This window comes from Taudactylus pleione, unplaced genomic scaffold, assembly GCF_031769625.1.
Source record: "Taudactylus pleione unplaced genomic scaffold, aTauple2 ptg000682l, whole genome shotgun sequence".
NCBI classification, from domain to species: Eukaryota; Metazoa; Chordata; class Amphibia; order Anura; family Myobatrachidae; genus Taudactylus; species Taudactylus pleione.
The window spans coordinates 65,300-85,192 of NW_028285084.1; the positions used below are offsets into that span (position 1 = coordinate 65,300).

Consider the following 19,893-nt stretch of genomic DNA (forward strand, 5'->3'; position numbering starts at 1 on the left):
AGGTACCTGCGTCAATGACCGCTTCCCCCATATACATAGCTGCTTCTTGCATCTGACAAAGGGAAGACATCTGTTCTCTGGTAGCATTAGGTATGCTATCCTCCAGAGACTTTGTTCATTCTTCCATAGCCTTGGCTACCCATGCTACAGCCATAGCTGGCCTGGTAATAGCTCCAGATAATGAAAACACTGATTTTAAATAGTTATCAAACTTTCTATCTGTAGCCTCCTTCAACGAGGATGCCGCAGGAATGGGTAACGTAGAGCTCTTGATCAATCTAGTCACATGAGCATCTACTGATGGGGGAATTTCCCATTTGCTACATTCACCCTGAGCAAATGGGTATGGAGAGGTCAAATTCCTTGTAGCATGGAAATGCTTATTTGGAGTAGACCATGCTTCAGGCATGAGATTTGGCAGTTGCTCAGACTGAGGAAAATAATCTCTAGCCACCTTTTGACGCCTAGTCTTAACTTTCGGTGGCACCTTCTCATCCTCTATACTGAGGACAGATCTAACCACTCTCACCAGAGAGGGGACATCCACAGAGGATTGATGGCCTTCTTCCACTGAGTAAGACCCATAACTCTGAGTTCGATGAGGAGGGTTGGTCAGAATCCTGAGGTAATGTCTGCAGAGAACCACTCTTATGCCCCTGCCTCTTTACTGCCACTGGTCTATCCGCCTTCTGCTGAGGGTCTATAGATGGCAGCATACTCTGACTAGAATGTGCAGAAGAATCAAACCAACAGGGATTCATAGGGGACATGTACATAGGAGGATGCAACTGCTGTGGGTATCCCACAGTAGGAGGCAATATTGTGGTAGGGGCACACGACACTGCGACCTTATCCACCATATGGCTCTTGTGTAGGTGCAGGTATGCCAGATAGGAAAGGTGGCTGTTTACAACAGGCACTACACAATCCATCCTGCACCAAATCCTGTTCAGACAGGCCTGCCAAACAGGATTTACATGACTTGAGCACTGGAGGCTCACCCTTCTCACCTTTACCGTATGACATGCCAAATGTGTGATCGGTATAAGGTGTACAGTATAAATGCAATGTGACCCACTCCACATATGAAAAAACCCACACACCCTCTCAGAGGGATGAGGAGAAACAGTGATAAATATAACTGACAGTTTTGAAAACAAAAGGCAATGTATATACAGCAGCTAGCATGAAGGTCACATACAATGCATAAATACAAACATTGCTATTGCAAACTGACTCTGAATCAACTGACCAGCCCCGCCGAGGTATTGGCAGAATACAGAGCGCTATATACCAGACCCAGAGGAGAGGTATACAGGGAGACAGACCAGACCTCTGAGACAACGTTCCTGCAGCAGTACGCACAACTGTGAACTGCGAGCATCTTACACACGAGGTGGTCAGAAGTAGCAACCCAGAGGCGGGAAACCGTAACCGGAAGTTGCGTCTGGGTCGGGGGAGGAGCTGCCGTTGGAATGCCTATCTCCCCTACGCTGCAAATTTGATGGCACGGGTATGCTGGCCTCACAGTAGTAGACGCTAATTAGTGCGTCTACTACCCATCCCCGGCAACAGACGATATGGCCCCGGCTCCCTTAGTGAGTACACGTTACCCGAGGCCTTCACCCGCAGCCGCCTCTGGTGCGTGTCCTACACTGGATGCCTGGACTGCGTCGCGCACGATTCCCCTCATGAGGAACCGCTTACCTGCCATCTCCGTGAATCCGATCGCACTCCAGACCCCAGCGACACCATTAGCTAAGTCTCACTGAGGCCCGCCGAAATCCCCAGTGCATATAGCGTTACTGGCGTTTCGGCATCGGCGGATTTAGATGGAGTTGAAGTATTTGCGTCCTATTCGGTGCCTCATACTACTCGACTCGGAAGATCAAAAAACTAAGGTAAATCATAAAAGAAAAAGCCTTGGAAGGCAGTCCCGCTGTTAAACAGGTGAGTCTGGATACTTGAAGCGCACCAAACAAAAAACCTGAATGCCTGTGACTGGAGGCGGGGTATATATGGAGGAGGACCAGTGCATGCTGGGAGCTTTAAAGCGGTAGCTGTTTGGTGCAATGGCTCTCTCCAACTACATACCCCCAAGGTAGATTCTGTGGACCCTGAAAAAGAAATGACAGTTAGAAGCTGATTGGTTGGTATGTTATCCCAAGGGGGAGATGTGTCAAACCTTGGAGAGAGATACAGTGGAGAAGTTGCCAAAAGCAATCAATCAGCTTCTAGCTGTCATTTATCTAGTAGAGTCTTTGAAATGACAGTTAAGCTGGTACACACCATATGATGGTGCGACCTAGCGATGGTGAGAAGCAATGTAACGATACATTGTGCAAGGTACACACTGTACAATTCAGTGTACGACGGTGCGATGTATCATTACATGGTGCATGTTACTGCATTGCGTCGGTCATTTAGCATACATAACAGCAGATGGAACGACTATCATGAACGAGGCATCGGAATGATATATTGGACGATGGATACATCCCAACCTGTATTTCAGCCTAAACTGACAAGTAAAACAAATGTCTGCACACAAGTCTTTAATCAGCTCCTGTGTGTATGCGCATCTTTCAGCCAGTGCTGGAAGAAGAAGTGCGTGCAGGTACCTGTAGATGTAACACAGACAACTGCCTTACATGCTGATCGGTGAACTAGCCAAAGCGCAACATGGAAATATAATTTTTGCTATGCAGCAGTCACTGTCCTGCTCTGATTTCCTGCATTATTTCTTTATTTGATGTGTGCTTAAAAGTAACCACAGAAGTTTGTGCCTTGTATAAGGCAGAAGAATCAATTATGTGGTCTAGGGAAAAGTATCGAAGATCGACCTTTCAGAAAGAGCAATCTACATGTTGATACATCAGTTTGTTTATTTTGTGTTTTTTTTCCATGTGTGTGTTTTTTTTTTGTGGGATTGATCCTGAAAGTATGATGTATCAATAGGATCGATCAAAAAATCACAATGCTGACAACGATATTCTTACCTGTTCCCTGGCGCCTCTTCCTTAGGGATAGCCATCGCCATTGATGGTTATCAATCATTGATGGCTTTCCACAGATGGTCGACGGCTTTGCTATCAATAGCGGAAAGCCGATTGTTCTGGATGTTGTACTTTCTTGATTGGCACGCAGCCGGCAGTTCCCTACAGCAAGGATGTTCTTTGATGGGTGCAAACTATCGATGACTCCCAATCGAGGGTTCATATGCCATCAATGTTAAGCACAGATGGCACCATCTATGTCAACCATTGATTATTAACCCACCAATGACCTTCCCTACTCTTCCTCCACTGTGCATGTGTAATCTTTCCCTAACTGTGAACAAGGGTAAATAATATTGTTCTTGGAGAATATCCATATTATTTTTGTGATTATTTTCTGTATTAAATAAATACAAACATGCCGATCTTATATCGATCCAAAATTTTTACATTAAAGTATAGAGTAAATTACAGTATTTTCATTGCCCATATATATACACTGCTGGTAAAAATCAGGGAGACCTAACCTGCAGGGCAAGGATGTAAATGTTGTGTCCCACTTCACGAGGTGATACCTCAGAGCTGTCTTCCTCGTCTTCTTGAAGATAGGCCTTCTTTATGACGTCCACCTACCAAACAAGCAGAATTAAAACAACTGTCATTTTTATCTTAAAACAGTGAAAATAAATGCATTTTAGGTAACCACCACCCCAAAATGATACCTGTCTATTGCTTAATGTTACAAGTGCTTCTATGTAAATTGTCATGATGTGATCTGGGTAGTTTAGTCTAATAACTTTTTTGTTAAAACCTGCTCACCAGTTCTTGGGGCCGTAAACTGATTAGGATTCTTTCTGCATTCTCACTGTCATGGCGGCTTTCCATGAGACCTAACAGCAGCTTTGAGGCATTATCCTGTAACAAGTCATATTTAAGCATCAAACCTTTGATAGATTATTTATTATTTACAGATGAATTATATATTCAGCTAAATTAACTACAACTGAACACAAAAATGTGAAATTTTTATATAGAATGCATAAAAGTAATAATATTTTACTGTAACATTCCACTAACTACATAAGAGTCTCAGTGCACGGTCAAAAATTTCTACTACCTGATTTTCCTAACACAAAGTTTAAACTTACTACTATATACCAGACATTTCCAGAGAGTACTCAATTGTGCTGGAAGTTTAAATCCCATGCATGACATGTCTAGGTGGGCAGGCTGCTTTCTCCAAAGCTTTAAAGGGTTGTCTCTTACAACTATTCTAAAGCATTGAAGAGAAAGCCGAGAGTATATCTATAAAGAAGTAGGTCATGCTTTCTAAGTAGAATATTCCCAAGGTTAACAGCCTAACAGGTTTCCTTCTTTTGACCCAATGTGTGCTAACAGACTCCTTGGCAAGAGCATTAAAATCCTTGAGAAACGTTCAAGCATCTTATTCAGCTATAGAGCCACAGCCAGTCGCCTCGTCATAGCCTCTGATCTGCCATGGCCATCTGTTTTAACTAGAATTAACAAGCTATGTAGAGCGGAAACAACTTCTGGCGGCTGATATGGGAACATCCCAAACAGTCCTGTGAGTTTGGAAACCTTGGCTGTCATCCTCTGACTATTGTCCATAAAATTGTCCATTCTGCTCAGAATAATTTTTCCCTACATGAAAAATTTAGTAACTTCTTCCCACTGTTTAATACTAATATCCATCTATTTAATTTAAGAGATTATTTTATGTCAACGTGTCAATTTTCTGCTTTCACTGACCATTTTGTGCTGACTACAGACAAATAGTAAATGAATAAAAACAACATAGATGAGTGAAATGAGGTTCGTTATGTTTATTTAATCTGAATATGAATGGGAATGTAAGTAGGAACAATTAAGAACCTGATTTGTGGTGCTGCACTCTATTCTATTACATTGTCCATATATGACAACAATTACTAATTTGGCATTTAGGCCGGTATCCAATTAGCGCCGAACATTATTCCGCCGCTAATATATTGCCCGGGGCTATCCAATTAGCCCTGAAAGCTGGCACTTAACGGGGATTGTATTTCTCCTGCCACAGGCAGGCGAAAAACAAAAATCCCCGAAAACAGCCCCGTTTTTGTATTGGTGATCGGAAAAACACACAGGTTTCATGGGCCCTGTGTGTTTTGTTATGAAAACGGGTCATTTTTCTCCCGAAAAAACGGGCTCTAATTGGATAGCTCGATAATGACCATCGGGCAAAAATTGCGATAACAGACCATTTTTTTGGGGGGGGGGGGGGGCTAATTGGACACCAGCCATAGAGGTCATCTGTAACTAGTCTGATCTGATATTGTCATTTATATATTTTGTATTTTTGTTGACCTCTTGTGTTTGAGATGACACCTACTTCTGCATGATAATGCAACCAAAGGCATAGAGAGCCACCCGGGGGGCTTGACCTTATCACGGGAGGCGTGGACACGCCTCATTGAAAAATATATACTTTTGGAGCGCTGCTGGGGTGGGGGTGCTGTGAGCCCCCAAGCCCAGTGCAAATTCAGGTGGGGAGCGGTCACAGCGGAGAAGACTGCTGCTGATCAGCAGCAGCGAGCCATCTCCCACTGCAGCCAAGCACAACATGTGGTGGGCTGTTGATGGTTGAGAGGGCGGAGGGGCATCGTCGGACCCGGCCCCCTCCAACAAGCCCGGGTAATTAGTACCTGCTCCCCTCCCCCCTTTCGGCGCCCCAGACTGCAACCAATTGTAAATTGCACCGAAATGTGCTGGCGCAATATAAAGAAATGTTAATAAATAAGTACCTTTTAAACAGGTCTAATATTTGAGTCTGTGCAAGTCCTGACATTTTCTATGAAAAAACTCTGACTTTTAAATAAAGAATTTGCTCTTTGCTGCAATAAGAGTGATAACTAACTGCAAAAGGATGGGGCATGCAGAACACTAACCAGACTTGGTAAACAAACATTTTTTTCAGGTACATTATTTAGTGTCATCATTTATAGCCATTGATAAATACATATGTCAAATAGTGGGTTTACTTGCTCTTTAAAATTCATCATTAAGAATGACTTAAACTCTCAGTTGGTGGGTTTAAAAGGTTTATTTTGCATAGATTTATACAGGCCACAAAACACCAACTCCTCTGCAATCCCATGATTTAAAGCTGGAAGGAATACCAGCCCACTTCTCATACATTAAGCACATAGCAAAATAAAATGGATTACAAATCGATTATGCCAACCAGAATATAAATAAATGATGACTTTTTCTTCCTATAAATATATGTAAAGCATGTTGGCACTTAATATTATGAGCAAAGTCTTCAGTAATACTTTTCTGCCAAGAAATAATAAAACATTGTCCATACACTGCAAGAGAATAGCACCACCCTGTGGCCATACATCACAGACTTGGTGGGCTTGTTTGTCATTTCCAACAATCCATCTTTTAGACAGGGTATAATTATGCAGATATACGACGCATGCAAACTTAAAGCTTGGATATTCAGATTAGTTCCAGTATACAACATACAGCCTCTCCTAACATCCATTATTCTACTAATCTGTATACCATACCTTCAGCTGTAAAACCAGGTCCATCCTATATTTACACAAAGGGCTGATGTCATTCAGAATTAGGGCTGTTATAATATCTATACCATTAGAATCATGTGTCACGATGCAGCTCTGCAAAACCAAGTTGTCAAGGAATAAACAAGACAATCATTACACTTATATGTCCGTTGTGAAAAAAAAATTATTACATTATATAATTCATATAACTGTATACTTTTATTAAACAAATATTTAGTTAAAATAATAACAAAATAAACACATTACAATGGGCTGTTATACTTATAGTGGATGTCTGTCAGTGACAACAATGATAACCAAATGTTAAACTGGACATGACCTGCAGATAGGTTACTTTGATAAGAACAAGTTATATTGAAATGAATAAAGCAGAACAGAGCAGTAGTTTAGGAGGAAATGTAGAAGTTGGAATGAATGAAAGTGGATGCTGATAGAACTTTGACGGTTACATCCTCTCCTCTATGCAGATTTTCACAAACCAGCAAAAAACCAACACATTCCTTTTATGGTCAAAGAACTGGGCATGTGGAATTGCACCTTGAAATGCACTGGGAATGCAATTATTATGTATTATTATGTGCTAAAGCATGGTGGGTAGAGACAGGGCCAGATCAGTAATTAAAAGTAATCAGTTAGAACTAAAATAATAATACACATTTTTACTTCCAATAGGAATAATATTGTAAATGAAAGTAAATTTACTTGGCAGATGCTAGGATTGAAAGATAAATGGGGTGCAGTAAGAGTAATGAGAAACAGTAACGAGGCAGTGGGGGAGGAACAAGAGAGAGAAATGCAGTAAGGAAAATATCAGTCTGATGGACTGAACATTTATAGATATATACACTGAAGTGCCATAGGTCATGGGATAGATGTGTATTTTGTAGGACCCGCCTCTAGCCTGGCGAAGTGCAGCAACTTGATAGAAGACAGAAGACCTCTGGAGAGATGTTGACCCATGCTGTCTGGATAGCTTCTCACAGCTCCCTGATATTTGTAGGATCTTGGGAGCAAATGGACTTCTCCACCACATTCCATAAATGCTCCATTGGGTTTATGTTGGGCGAATGTGGTGGCCACACCATTCGTCTGAACTCTCCAAAATGCTCCTCAAACCAATTCTGGACAACTTGGTACCGATGATAAGGTTTAGGTAACCTGCTGGAATATTCCACCATTGTGGTGATACATTAAGTCCATGAAGGGCAGCAAATGGTCATCAAGCAATGCAACGTAGTGGCAACTGGTCAGTACCGTGTTCAGGTGGACCAGCTACCCAACCCAAGCCACGTGAACACACCCACACCATTATGGAACTACCACCAGCCTGCATGGTGCCCGTTGACAACTGGGGTCTATGGCCTCATGGGGTCTGCGCCACATCCAAACCCTACCATCAGCAAAAACAACTGGAACCATGACTCATTGGACCTCGCCACATGTTGCCAGTCCTCCAGGATCCAATTAGCGGCATCACAAACCCAGGTTAGGCGCTGTGTCTTGTGTCGTAGTGTTTACACGGGCACTCTAGTGGATCTGTTGCTCCCAGATCCTGTGGAAGCTAAAGAACACTGCACTGACCTGCTGGATATGTGTTTGGTACCTCCTGCATTAAATGTGGATATGATTTGAGCCAGTCTCGCTTGTCCAGACGCCGCTGGTTACTATCATTAAGCACCCGTGGTTGGCCACTGCGCTGTCCATGGAGGGTAGTAACGACTTCCAGGAGGTATTCCTGGAGGTATTCCTGGTACACAAGTGAATAGATCAATGAATGTTGAATGTCCGTACAACTTCAGAAATGGAATGTCCCATCCGTCGGGCACCCACTATCATACCCGGTTCGAACTCTGATAATTTACGTCGCCTTGCCATGACAGCCCAGCCGGTGTTTAAATTGATTCACGAGATATCAGATTACAACTTATGCAGGTCTGAGCATATTAAAAGACGTCACATCACGGTGATGCCACCAACCATTACCTTTACATACTGCTATCCCATGATTTTTTACAAGAAGGGAAAAGGAGAAATAATATTGGGGGCAAATATTGTAAATGGAGTTTCATGGTGGAAAGGGGTCTGAGATTGCCATGGGTAAGGCATTTAGACATGAATCTGAGAGCTGTAGGGAGGCCCCGCATGCTCCCACTACTCACAATTTTCTCTGGCTGCCTGATGCCCAGACACACAGCCTCCCCACCCCCTTTTCTCTCTGGATGTACAGGTCTGTACCCTCCTGTCAGAGCCCGGAGCAAACCAGCATTGAAGGGGTGGGTACGTGACACAGATGAGAGAGAAAGGGGGGATAAGAGATGAGAGAGATACAGGCAGGGAGGATGGTGGAAAGAGACGAGACAAGTGGGGGTACAGAGATGAGAGATGGCTGGTGGAATGGGTGACAGAGATTAAAGAGAGACAGATGGTAAGAGAGTGGACTGAGATGAGAGAGAGAGATGGGGACAGAGAAGAGAGACAGGGAGAGTCAGACAGGGAGGGAGTGACGTATAGGAGAGTGACAGACAAACACAAAGGACAGAAGGAATGGAGATGAGAAAGAAAGGAGAGGACAGAGATGGGAAGGTAGGGAAAGATAGAGGAAAAAACCTTCTGCAATACTTAGCTAGTGAACCAGCGAATGATGGGTCCAAAATACTACAAGTAATATATACTGTATATAGAGGATTACAATGCTTTGCTAAAAATCATTTGAAAATTTAACCCTCTCTGTGTATTTGAAACAAATTTACTATATACTGTGTGAATATGTATATAACATATACCCTGTGTGAATATGTATATAACATATACCTTATGTGAATATGTATAGTCCCCAAACCCATTCATAATAACTCATGTATATGAAAAATGTATGTTTCTGGCTCTCAAGTTAGTTGAATAACAAGATAGAAGGCTCTCTCAGAGATTCCTCATCATGAAACAAACTAATAGGCAGCTTGCTTTGGCTAAACCTGCCTAGCCTGCAAATACAGTATGTTTCTGATGCAGTATGTATGCAATTGTTTAGCCGATGCATGAAATATTAATATGATTGCTTTATTTCATAGCATTCAACAGTTGTGTTCTACTATAAAAATAAATAAAAAATAAGAATAAAACCCGTATTGAAGCTAGTCTAGAAAAATAGAAAAAATCTTGGAAAACAATCAAATCAAGCAGCTGCAATAGGAGAATCCTTGCACACTTCTTCAGATTGAGGAAGTAACATAAAAATAACAACAAAGAAAAAGCTATGTGAGCTGATTTTCTGTGCCAATATCTTGAAATAGTCAATCAATAGCAGACAATAATAGGCAGTGTAAAATTATATTCAATCTATTGAATATTTTTGGAATGATGTTTCAGTTCTCAGTTGTATAAGAATAATTTAGCTAGAAAACTTCCTCCTGTGAACCCCTATGGAGGCGAGAGGTAAAATGCATGAGGCAGTGGCAATGTAGGGGGCCATTGGCAGTGTCCACATGCACATTGCCTGCATTGCCAACTACAATGCATTTAATTGAATTACCCCCTAAGAGTTGAAACATTCAGCAGATAAATAAAGATGCTTTATTTAAATGTATACAGTACATTGTATATAATTGTACAGTTGGTAGGACTATCTTTAGTTAAACAAACCCTTATCTTATAATGTAATATAATACTAAGGGACATACCTGGTTCTCATGGCATGGTCCTTGGCAATATTCTGTGAGTGTCTCCAAAGTCTGGATAATGAGGGCTACGTTTTTTTCATTGATATAAAGACCCAAAAGTCCAAGACCCCCTGTAGTGCTCCCACACATAATGTCCAAGAACTGCAAGGTCTCACACACCAGGTTGTAATTAGTCTTGTTATTCTGATTTCTCAAGAAATTCTGTTTGGAAAATTGAAAATTTCAGATTGTTAATAAAAATAATTATATACAATCAGTGAAGAGAATCTGTAGTCCACAGTGGTGGACAATCAAAGAGTGGACATTACGGTTTTCATTTGTCTTACATTAAAAAGTTGAAATAATCTATTTATGTACATTTTCAAAATTGGATTTCATGCAAGAATCTAAAATATAAATGTCCTCAATTAATTTACTTATAGGATAAAACAACACAACCAGAAACATGTTAGAAATAGAATGGATACAGTGAAAATTTTAGTAGATTACTCTATTTTTTTATTTTCTTCCTTTGTATGACCTTTGTAACCTTAAGGCTTCACCCTACTGTATGCTTAGATCTTATATGCTCTATTATTGAGGGGCAGTGACTACTAAATAATCATGAGTAAGGTGTCTTCTCACTAACACTATGGTTAAGGTAACTGTGAAATATCTATATACCTGTACTTTATTTGTGAGAATGTCTGTAGTATGTGTACACTTTACTTAATAAAATGAGTGTACCTGTACCTATTTATGTAAATGTTAGTATTCCTTTGTCACTAACAGTTACAAGAGTGTATTTCCTTCATCTGCATCAATTCCTCAAATTACTTTATGAAGCAAGTGCATTTTGTCTACTTGCCATGCAAAAACAACTAGCAGGCAAGGTACTAATGAAAAAAACCAAAAGCAAGGTGATTAACTGATAGGCGGGAATAGATGTTTAAAATTGGATGAGCATCCTATTGAATGCAAAACCGATGCACTGGTGGTCCTCTAGATATCAAGCACACATACAATCCCATTTCATAGAAGGGTTCCAGACTATAGATAGACAGTAAAAAAGGTCAACAATGTCTAGATAGACACCAGATGTTAGACAGTCAATAGGTCGACTGGGACAAAAGCTCGACACGGTCAAAAGGCCCTTACCCAGACGGTTAGGGTTAGGCACCAGGAGGGAGGGTTAGGCACTTACTGGAGCGTTACACACTAGAAGGGACGGTAAGGGTCAGGCACCTACCCCGACAGTTAGTGTTAGGCACCAGTAGGGCGGGTTAGGGTTAGGCACCAAGGGGAGGGTTAGGGTGAATATTAGGGATAAAAATAAATTAAATATCATGTGTTGACCATTTTTGGATTGACAATTTTTCATGTCGACATTTTGACCCTGTTGACCATTTGTACACGTCGAGCTTCTTACACGTCTACTTTTAGTGTGTCAACTTTTTGTCCCTGTCAACCGTTTGTCCAAGTCGACCTATTGACTGTCTAACATCTGGTGTCTATCTGTCGACCTTTTTACAGTCTGTCTGTTAATCCACACCCCCACAGACACCAAGAATTCCCTTATACTCGTGACTTGGATAACTGGACTGAGAAAATCCACCATCTAAAACTCCTGTGGAAGTAATTTGACAAGGGCCTTTAGATCTAAATCGGTGCATTGCACCATCCCTCTAGGGACCCAGATTAAATACCTTTGAACATTCTGCTGCATAGGACATATAACCTCGGAAAGCAAAGCCTTAGTGTTAGAATGGAAGGCTTTCCAGATCTTCTGGGAAACAGGGATAGAAAGAATGTTGTCGGGTCTGATGTCCAGCATCCTTGTTTGGTGATCATGGCTGTGTCTCTTGCTGCTAAACTAGAAAATTGAGTGGTTGTGTTTTCCTGTACAAAGATATGTCCTAGTTTTCAGCTTTTCTCTAAATTTGCCACCCTACAAACTGTTCCAATAATTGTTCTTTGCACTTGATGTTCAGCTTAGTATCCCAAGTGGCTGTCAAAGCCGGGCTGGTTGGAGAGCAGTAGTGAGAAACAAGCATTTGAAGACCTCTTGTATGAGTGGTAGTTGACGGGTAACCATGAACTATACATGCTTGTCTCAATCACTTAGACATGATGCTCAGAAACATTTTACAAACTACTAATTAATTATAGGCTGATTAAAAATATAGATTATGTGGTTGACTGAAATACCTGGTAAAATGAGTCATGGTAAGAACTTACCCTTGTTAACTCCCTTTCTTTGAAGTCCATAGGGTCCACAGGGAGACCTTGGGGTGTAGCCCCCGAGCCACAGGCACCTCAGTTGGAGGAGAATAAGGCCAGAGGAGGATAAGAGAGAAGGAAGACTGGTACACTCAAGAAACACTCTCAAAGAAAAGGAGACAGGAAACCGATGACCAGCAAAATCGCCCATATGAAGCCAGGTGCGTCAGGGAGGATGCCCTGTGGACCCTGTGGACTTCGTAGAAAGAGAGTTAACCAAGGTATATTCTTATCATAATGCTCATTTTCTTCTTCAGGGTCCATAGACTCCACAGGAAGACCTTGGGGATGTTCCAAAGCAGTCCTTTTAATGGTGGGGACGCTCCTGTGCTGACAGGAGAATCCGGCGCCCAAAGGAAGCATCCTGAGAGGCGAAGGTATCAAATGCATAGAACCTTTGGAAGGTCCGCCTTACAAAGCTGAATAGCTAAGGCTCCACGGCGAGCTGCCCACGGGTACCCACATACCGAGTAGAATGAGCCTTAACAGAAGACGGAACAGGCACACCATCTAGCCAATGTTTATTGGCTGGACATCCCTTCTTGTGAAATCCATAGAGCACAAACAAGGAGCCTGATTTCCGAAGAGAACTGGTATGGTCCACATAGTACCTGAGGGCGCGGACCACATCCAATGAGGCCTCTCCTGCCGAGAGGTCTGGAGACAGAAAGGCCGGTACTATAATATCCTGATTAATATGGAACTAGAAACAACCTTAGGCAGGAACTCAGGGCGAGTACGAAGCACCGCCCTGTCCTTGTGAAATATCAGAAAAGGAGGACGACAGGAGAGCGCTCCCAATTCTGACACCCTTCTGGCAGTTGCAATAGCCATAAGAAAAAGAGTCTTAGCTGTTAACCACTTAAGATCCTCTGAATCTAGTGGTTCAAATGGAGGACCCTGGAGGGCCCGAAGAACTACTGCCAAATCCCAAGGAGCCACTGGTGGGACAAAGGGAGGTTGAAATCGGAGGACACCCTGGAGGAAGGTGTGGATATTCGGAAGTGGAGCAATTCTACATTGGAACCACACAGAGACATGCACTTTCAACGAGGCCAGGCGTAGGCAGAGGTCGAATTCAACTTGAAGGAATGCCTTACAGTACAATACAATACAATACAGGACATGGATAATATACATTGATACACTGGTGGCCATAACACCCAAATAAGCAACAGAGCATAAGCAACCAAGTGTTAGGTGCCCTAGTGGTGGGTAAGAAGTAGATGAAAATAAAGTAAGGAGAAGCACAAGAGGGTAGAGAGCTCTGCTCGCAAGAGCTTACATTCTCAAGGGAAGGGGCAGACATACAGGCATGATATAGATGAGGAAGACAGGGAGGAGGGACCATATAGCAGCAAGTTAGGATGAGAGCTGGAAAGCATTGATGAAGTAGTGAGTCTTGAGAGCCCGTTTGAAGGATTGTAGAGAGGTGGAGAGTCAGATGGGGAGAGGGAGAGAGTTCCAAATGTGGGGAGCAGTTGATGACCAAGCTAGAGAATCCCTTGGACCTTAGGAGGGATATAAACAAACAAAGGGATCAGAGGGATGTCTCAAGAGCCACGCCATCAAAAACAGATGATCCAGGTCCGGGTAAAAGCAAGGACCCTGAGACAACAGGTCCGGATGTTGAGGCAGCAGAAACGGAGTGTCGATGGAGAGACTCCGAAGATCTGAGTACCAATAATGTCTGGGCCCAGCTGGAGCCACCAGCAGGATAGTGCCTCCGTCTTGCTTGAACTTCTGAAGAACTCGAGGAAGCAGAGAGACTGGAGGAAATAGGTACACAAACCGGAAGGTTAATTTTACGGACAGAGCATCCACTAGGCTCGCTTCGGCATCTCTTGTTCTGCACCCGTATACATGTAACGTGTGTCAGGAGGCCATGAGGTCCACCTCTGGGAGGCCCCATTTGCCCACTAGGAGTTGAAACAACGCTTGGTGAAGAGACCATTACCCTGGATGCACGTCGTGACGGCTGAGGAAGTCTGCTTCCCAATTGAGAACTCCAGGAATGAGCACTGCTGAAATGGCCGGTAGATGAGATTCTGCCTATGTCAGGATTGTGATACTTCTGTCATAGCTACCCGAGTTCGAGTACCTCCCTGATGGTTGATGTAAGCCACTGTGTTGGCGCTGGCAGACTGAATCAGCATGGGCTTTCCATGAAGAATGTGCTTTGCATCATGAGGTCACCACGCCCCTTCCCCGGAGACTGGCGTCCAGTATTAGGAGTATCCAGTCCGGGATCCAAAAGGGGTTAGATGAGATGTCTGTAGCCACCAAGAGAGGGACAGATGCACCTCCGGAGAGGGTACCATCATCTGAGCTCTGATTCGGTGGGGTAATTCGTTCCACCTAGATAGGATCAGCCCTTGCAGGGACCTGGAATGGATCTGAGCATATTCCACCATGTCGAATGTGGACACCATTGATCCCTGAACCTGCATCGCCGAGTGGACTGACACCCGGCGACTGGGGAGACATCTGTGTACACGCATCTGCATCGTGGAGATATTTTCTGGTGTTAGAAGGATTCTTTGGTGGTGAGAGTCCAGAAGGGCTCCCAAATGAACCATCCTCTGTGAGGGAATTAGGGAGGACTTTTTCCAATTGATTAACCACCCGTGTACTTGTAAACAAGCAACTGTCAGTTGCAGGTGGTAGTGAAGCACTTCTGGAGAACTCGTCAACTAGAGGAGGTCATCCAGATATGGCAGGAGCTGGATACCCTGACTCCACAGGTGGGCTGCCATGACAGCCATAATTTTGGTAAATACTCATGGAGCCGTGGATAGTCCAAAGGGTAGCGCCTGAAACTGGAAGTGTTGTTGGTAGTACTGCAAACCGCAGATAACGCTGGTGAGAAGGCCGATGAGAACCATTCAGTTTCTGAACCAGAAAGAGAGTAGAATAGTAACCAGTCCCTCGTTGAGATAGTGGAACTCGTACAATTACCCCTGCTTGCAGCAAGGACTGTAGGCATTCTGGATCTGCAAGGCCTTGGATTTGCCCGAAGGCCTGTGCAGAAAAACTGGTGGGGAGGCCTTCGGAGTAACGAGAGGGTGTACCCCTGAGTGACCACTTCTCTTACCAGAGCATCTTTGGCTGTTTGACACCAGTACTGGGCGAACTTAAGAAGTCAGCCTACCACTCTGGGGTCCCCCAGAGGGAGGCCCGCCCTGTCAGGCTGTGGGTTTATCCTCCTGCTTGGAGGTCGGGCGGCTTGTGCTCCAGGCATGTTTCTTAGGCTTGGCAGTCTTCTTGGCAGTGGACTGCCTAGGAAAGGACTGCCCTTTGACTTTCCTTTGAGGACAAAAGGATATAAAGGAGGCGCTACGAGCCTTTGCAGGAGCAGATGCTGAAGGCAGAAATGCAGATTTTGATTTGGCTAAAGTGTCAACAATCTTGTCCAGGTCTGGACCAAACAAAATCTCCCTATTACAGAGTAAAACCTCTAGGCCTTTCTTAGAATCGGCATCTGCGTTCCAGTAGCGTAACCACAGGGAACGGCGACCAGACACGGACGCAGCCGAGACTCTGGATGTCAGTAGACTAGCATCCAGAGCGGCCTCACCAATATATGCAGCCGTGTACCTAATATGGCCGATCAGTGACACCTGATCCTCTGGAACGCTTGAGGAGTCCTCAAGTGTATCGGCCCAACTCTATAGCCCTAGCTACCCAGGAGATAGCAATGGACGGGCGGGCAACAGCTCCTGAAAGAGTAAATAGACTTCAGGCAAGTCTCCACCTTCCTATCCGTGGGATCCTTTAAGGAAGAGATGGAAGGCATAGGTAATGTTGCAGTCTTTATTATAGAAAATAGCCGCAAGACGGCGTGTCCGGAGGAGGAGAGCAACTCAGGGAAGCCAGACCGCAGTGGAAATGCGCGCTGAGGGGAGGAGACGCTTAAACAGGGAAGCTTTCTCCCCTGGCCAGTTATTAACTCCTGGGGCGCTGTTTCCCGCACCAAAATGTCCCTGGTGGTCAAGTTGGATTGTGATGGCCGGAGCATGCATCCACACCCAGCGGCGACCCGCTCTTACCTGTCACCTGAAGTCCGGGTGCAATCTGGGCCCTCTCCAGGGGCACTGGCTAGCACTGACCCCCAGGACGCCTGCCGCGGTCCCCAGATCAGTACTGGCGTTGCGGCACCGAGGTCCCCAGATCAGTACTGGCGTTGCGGCACCGGAGGACAGTCTGCTGCTGTGCGCTAAAAGTAAACAAAATAAAATAAAGAAATAAGCTTTAGGGGCTGCTAACAGCCCCCCCTGCAAAATGGTGACCCGACTCTGGCCGGACACCAACGAAACTGAGGTGCCTCTGGATTGGGGGCGGGGTATAGGGAGAGTGGACCCAGTGCATCCTGGGAGCTAAAGCTTTAACTGCGTGGTGCCTGGATTGGTTCCCATCACCTACACCCCAAGGTCTCCCTGTGTATCAAAATATTTTATATACGGTACAATTTGCAATGTACCGACACGTCCCGTGCAACTCAAACACCCCAACATCTTTTTTGCCCGAAAATGCATCTTAGGCCGTATTCAATTGCCGGCGAAAAGCCGTTCTACGTAATTTCGCCTGTTGGAAACTTTCCATCCAATTCAATTGCAATGACTTTTTGCTTAAGCGGAAAGTCAATTCATTCAGACAGGCAGAAAAGATTTGCCTCTGAGAGGAGGCGGAAAAAAGTGCAGTTTTGGGGTGCAAAGTTGCGGGAACCACCGTGCAGTGTTAGGGCAGTCCCCCAAAGGTAAACTGCTTCAAAAAAAGTAAATAAACCCATTAGAAAACCCCCAAAAAGTACTTTTATTTTGGGGGCAAAAAAGTGTAAAGTTAGGGGACAAACATAAAAACAAGCGAAATAGACTCCAGGGGTGTCCCCAAGTATGCCCCAGGGGTTTTTCTTTTTGCAGGTGTTTGCAGCAGGTGGTTTTTCCATTTTTTTTAAAACTTCATTTTAGCAACTTTTAAATATGCCAGCCCCCAGTTTCAGGTACCCCAAGGAACGAGCGCGATACTTTTCCGGAGGCAAAACTGGCGATGACGGCGAAAAGTCCGGCATGCGAAAAGTCCGGGACTTTTCGCCGGCAATTGAATACTGGCCTTAGTTGCAAACTGATGCAACACGAGACTGCACTGATTAATTTGATATGTGACACTTGTAGATCTGTGTGCTACTGAGTATGTAAGCAAAGCACAACAGAACTCGGCGTGGAAAAAAGCTGTGGCTACAGAATTTTAGCACTTGGTATACAGATTCGGGCTCAGTCACACACAGATATACAATTGTGGCATATCAAACTAATCAGCACAGTCTCTTGGTGCGTCTTATGCTGGGCATACCGACAGACATTTTATCTGGCCGGCTGCCAGCCGCAGATGTCCACGGCATACACTGTGAGAGAAATCTCACAGTGCATAGCCCGACATCCGCGCTCCGCCCCCGGGGGAGGAGACATTTCCCTGTTCCTTCCGTAGGAAGGAACACAGGAAATGTCTGTCTGTCGGCTGCGCTGGGCATACACTGCCCGATGCGGCCGACAGTTTACTGGAAAATATTGCATCGGACGGGCATGCTGGACAATCCAGCATGTCCGACCGAGCAATATTTAACCCTCGGTCTCCCCAGCCCATGCTACAATTATCGTGGCGATCCGCCGATATCGGGCGGATCGTCTCGATAATTGCAGCGCGTATGGCCAGCATTAGTCGCATCACATTGCAATTAAGATGCATTTTTGGCCAAAAAAGACATAAGAGAGACAATCTGCGCCAAGAGAGGCTGTGTGGCATGAATGCAGCATAAAGTGTGTGAGGACACAGCTGCATGTTCTTTGTTCACCAATCAAGATTCTCTGTTTGAATTGGAAAGGTGTTATAATATATCAATTTAAGCTAGAACATTGTCAAGCCAGTTCATTAATGTGCAAACCGTTCATGATCGAAGTTAGCTGACATTTTAATCTACCTAAAGTTTGAGAATTTACATAAAAAATTTTTTATTCAAAACCAGTACAAGAAACAGGGTTAAAAATGTGGAGATCTCTACGCCTTATTAATTAGTGTGCAGTATTTATTTCTGTACTCAGTGACTGCAAAGTAGCTTTATGTTGTCTGTAATACATGTATTCCTATTGTTAATTATTTAAATCTGAAGCAGTGGTGTGTCCGTTTCAAGTTGTATTATGTAGGCTCGAGGTTCCCAAAATCTGCCATTTCAGTCCAGGTTTTAAGGATATCCATGCTTGAGTCCAGATTGTTAAATCAAATTGACTGAGGTCCTAATTAAGTTACCTGTGAGTCATTCCTTATCAGATCACCCCAAAAAAATTAAATGTCCACCACCCATCTCAGATTTTATGATTTGTGTTTATAAGAGAGGATGTCAAAAAAACTATTTCTGCCAAATATCTCAACTGTCTGTTAGTTTCCGAAATATTGATTATCCAATTTATTAAACTACTTACTAATCGTGGCTTATTTATTCGGTTTATTTGAAGTACCAGGGATGTTTATTAAGGAATCACCACAAAATTTGGACCCCTAAGGTAAGTTATAGATATTTGGCAGAAATAGGTTTTTTTGACATCCTCTCTTAACTAAAAAAATTTCGAAAAAATTTCTGGGATGGATGGTGGACACATCTGGCTGAAATGACGTGGAATGACCCCTGTGCTCAAGCCTTAAAATGTGGACTGTAATGGCGGAGTTTGGGAACCTCTGATGTAGGCTGTTTTCACTCAAAGCTCAGTCAGTGCCCTAGTGTCTCTGCTTTGCCAGATTACAAAATCAGAACTATTATGAGCTTGTGCTTCAATTAATGTTAGGAAACACTATGATTGAAACTTGTTCTAATGTTAGGTCCTTTTGCCCTAGGCCTTATTATTGTAAGCAGAGTATAGTAAAGGCGTGTGCGCACAATTATGGACAGATGTAAACCAGCAGAGAAGCATATATGCTGAGAAGCCATATCCTTTGTGTGTCACTGAGGGCATGTGCAAATATATGAGGTCGGTTACCGCCAGTACTAGCAAAGTGTTTCTGATTGGCTGATTACGAGTGCGCGTCTGACATTAATAGGTGCTATCTACCTTGCTTGAACATATATTACACTTTTGTATTTTAACATTTTGGGGAAGGGTGGGGGGTTGTACACAAGTTGGATATTTGATCTAAAGTGTTACAGAGGTTTATATTTTGTAGTTTTTATTTCTGCCTAGAGAATGCATATTTTGCAAGCATATAAATGGTTAAATGGTAAGTGTATGTGATGTATGTAGTACCTGGTGCAGAAGTGCATGCATGTTGCAATAACTGTGGCTTTTTCAGTGACTGTGTTTTACACCTGCAATGTTAGAGTGC

General features: G+C 43.6%; 1 protein-coding gene across 1 annotated transcript in view; it reads right to left on the reverse strand.

Annotated features, from left to right (window-relative positions):
- Nucleotides 1-19,893, reverse strand: part of ITPR3 (inositol 1,4,5-trisphosphate receptor type 3) — a gene marked incomplete at its 3' end in the record, with an annotated part of 283,455 nt that overhangs the window by 64,242 nt on the left and 199,320 nt on the right. The window contains exons 42-45 of the mRNA XM_088455962.1: nucleotides 10,267-10,467; nucleotides 6,572-6,682; nucleotides 3,816-3,911; nucleotides 3,524-3,625 (exon numbers count right to left, since the gene is read on the reverse strand). Coding sequence (XP_088312088.1) covers nucleotides 3,524-3,625; nucleotides 3,816-3,911; nucleotides 6,572-6,682; nucleotides 10,267-10,467 — 510 coding nt within the window. The remainder of the gene's footprint in view (nucleotides 1-3,523; nucleotides 3,626-3,815; nucleotides 3,912-6,571; nucleotides 6,683-10,266; nucleotides 10,468-19,893) is intronic.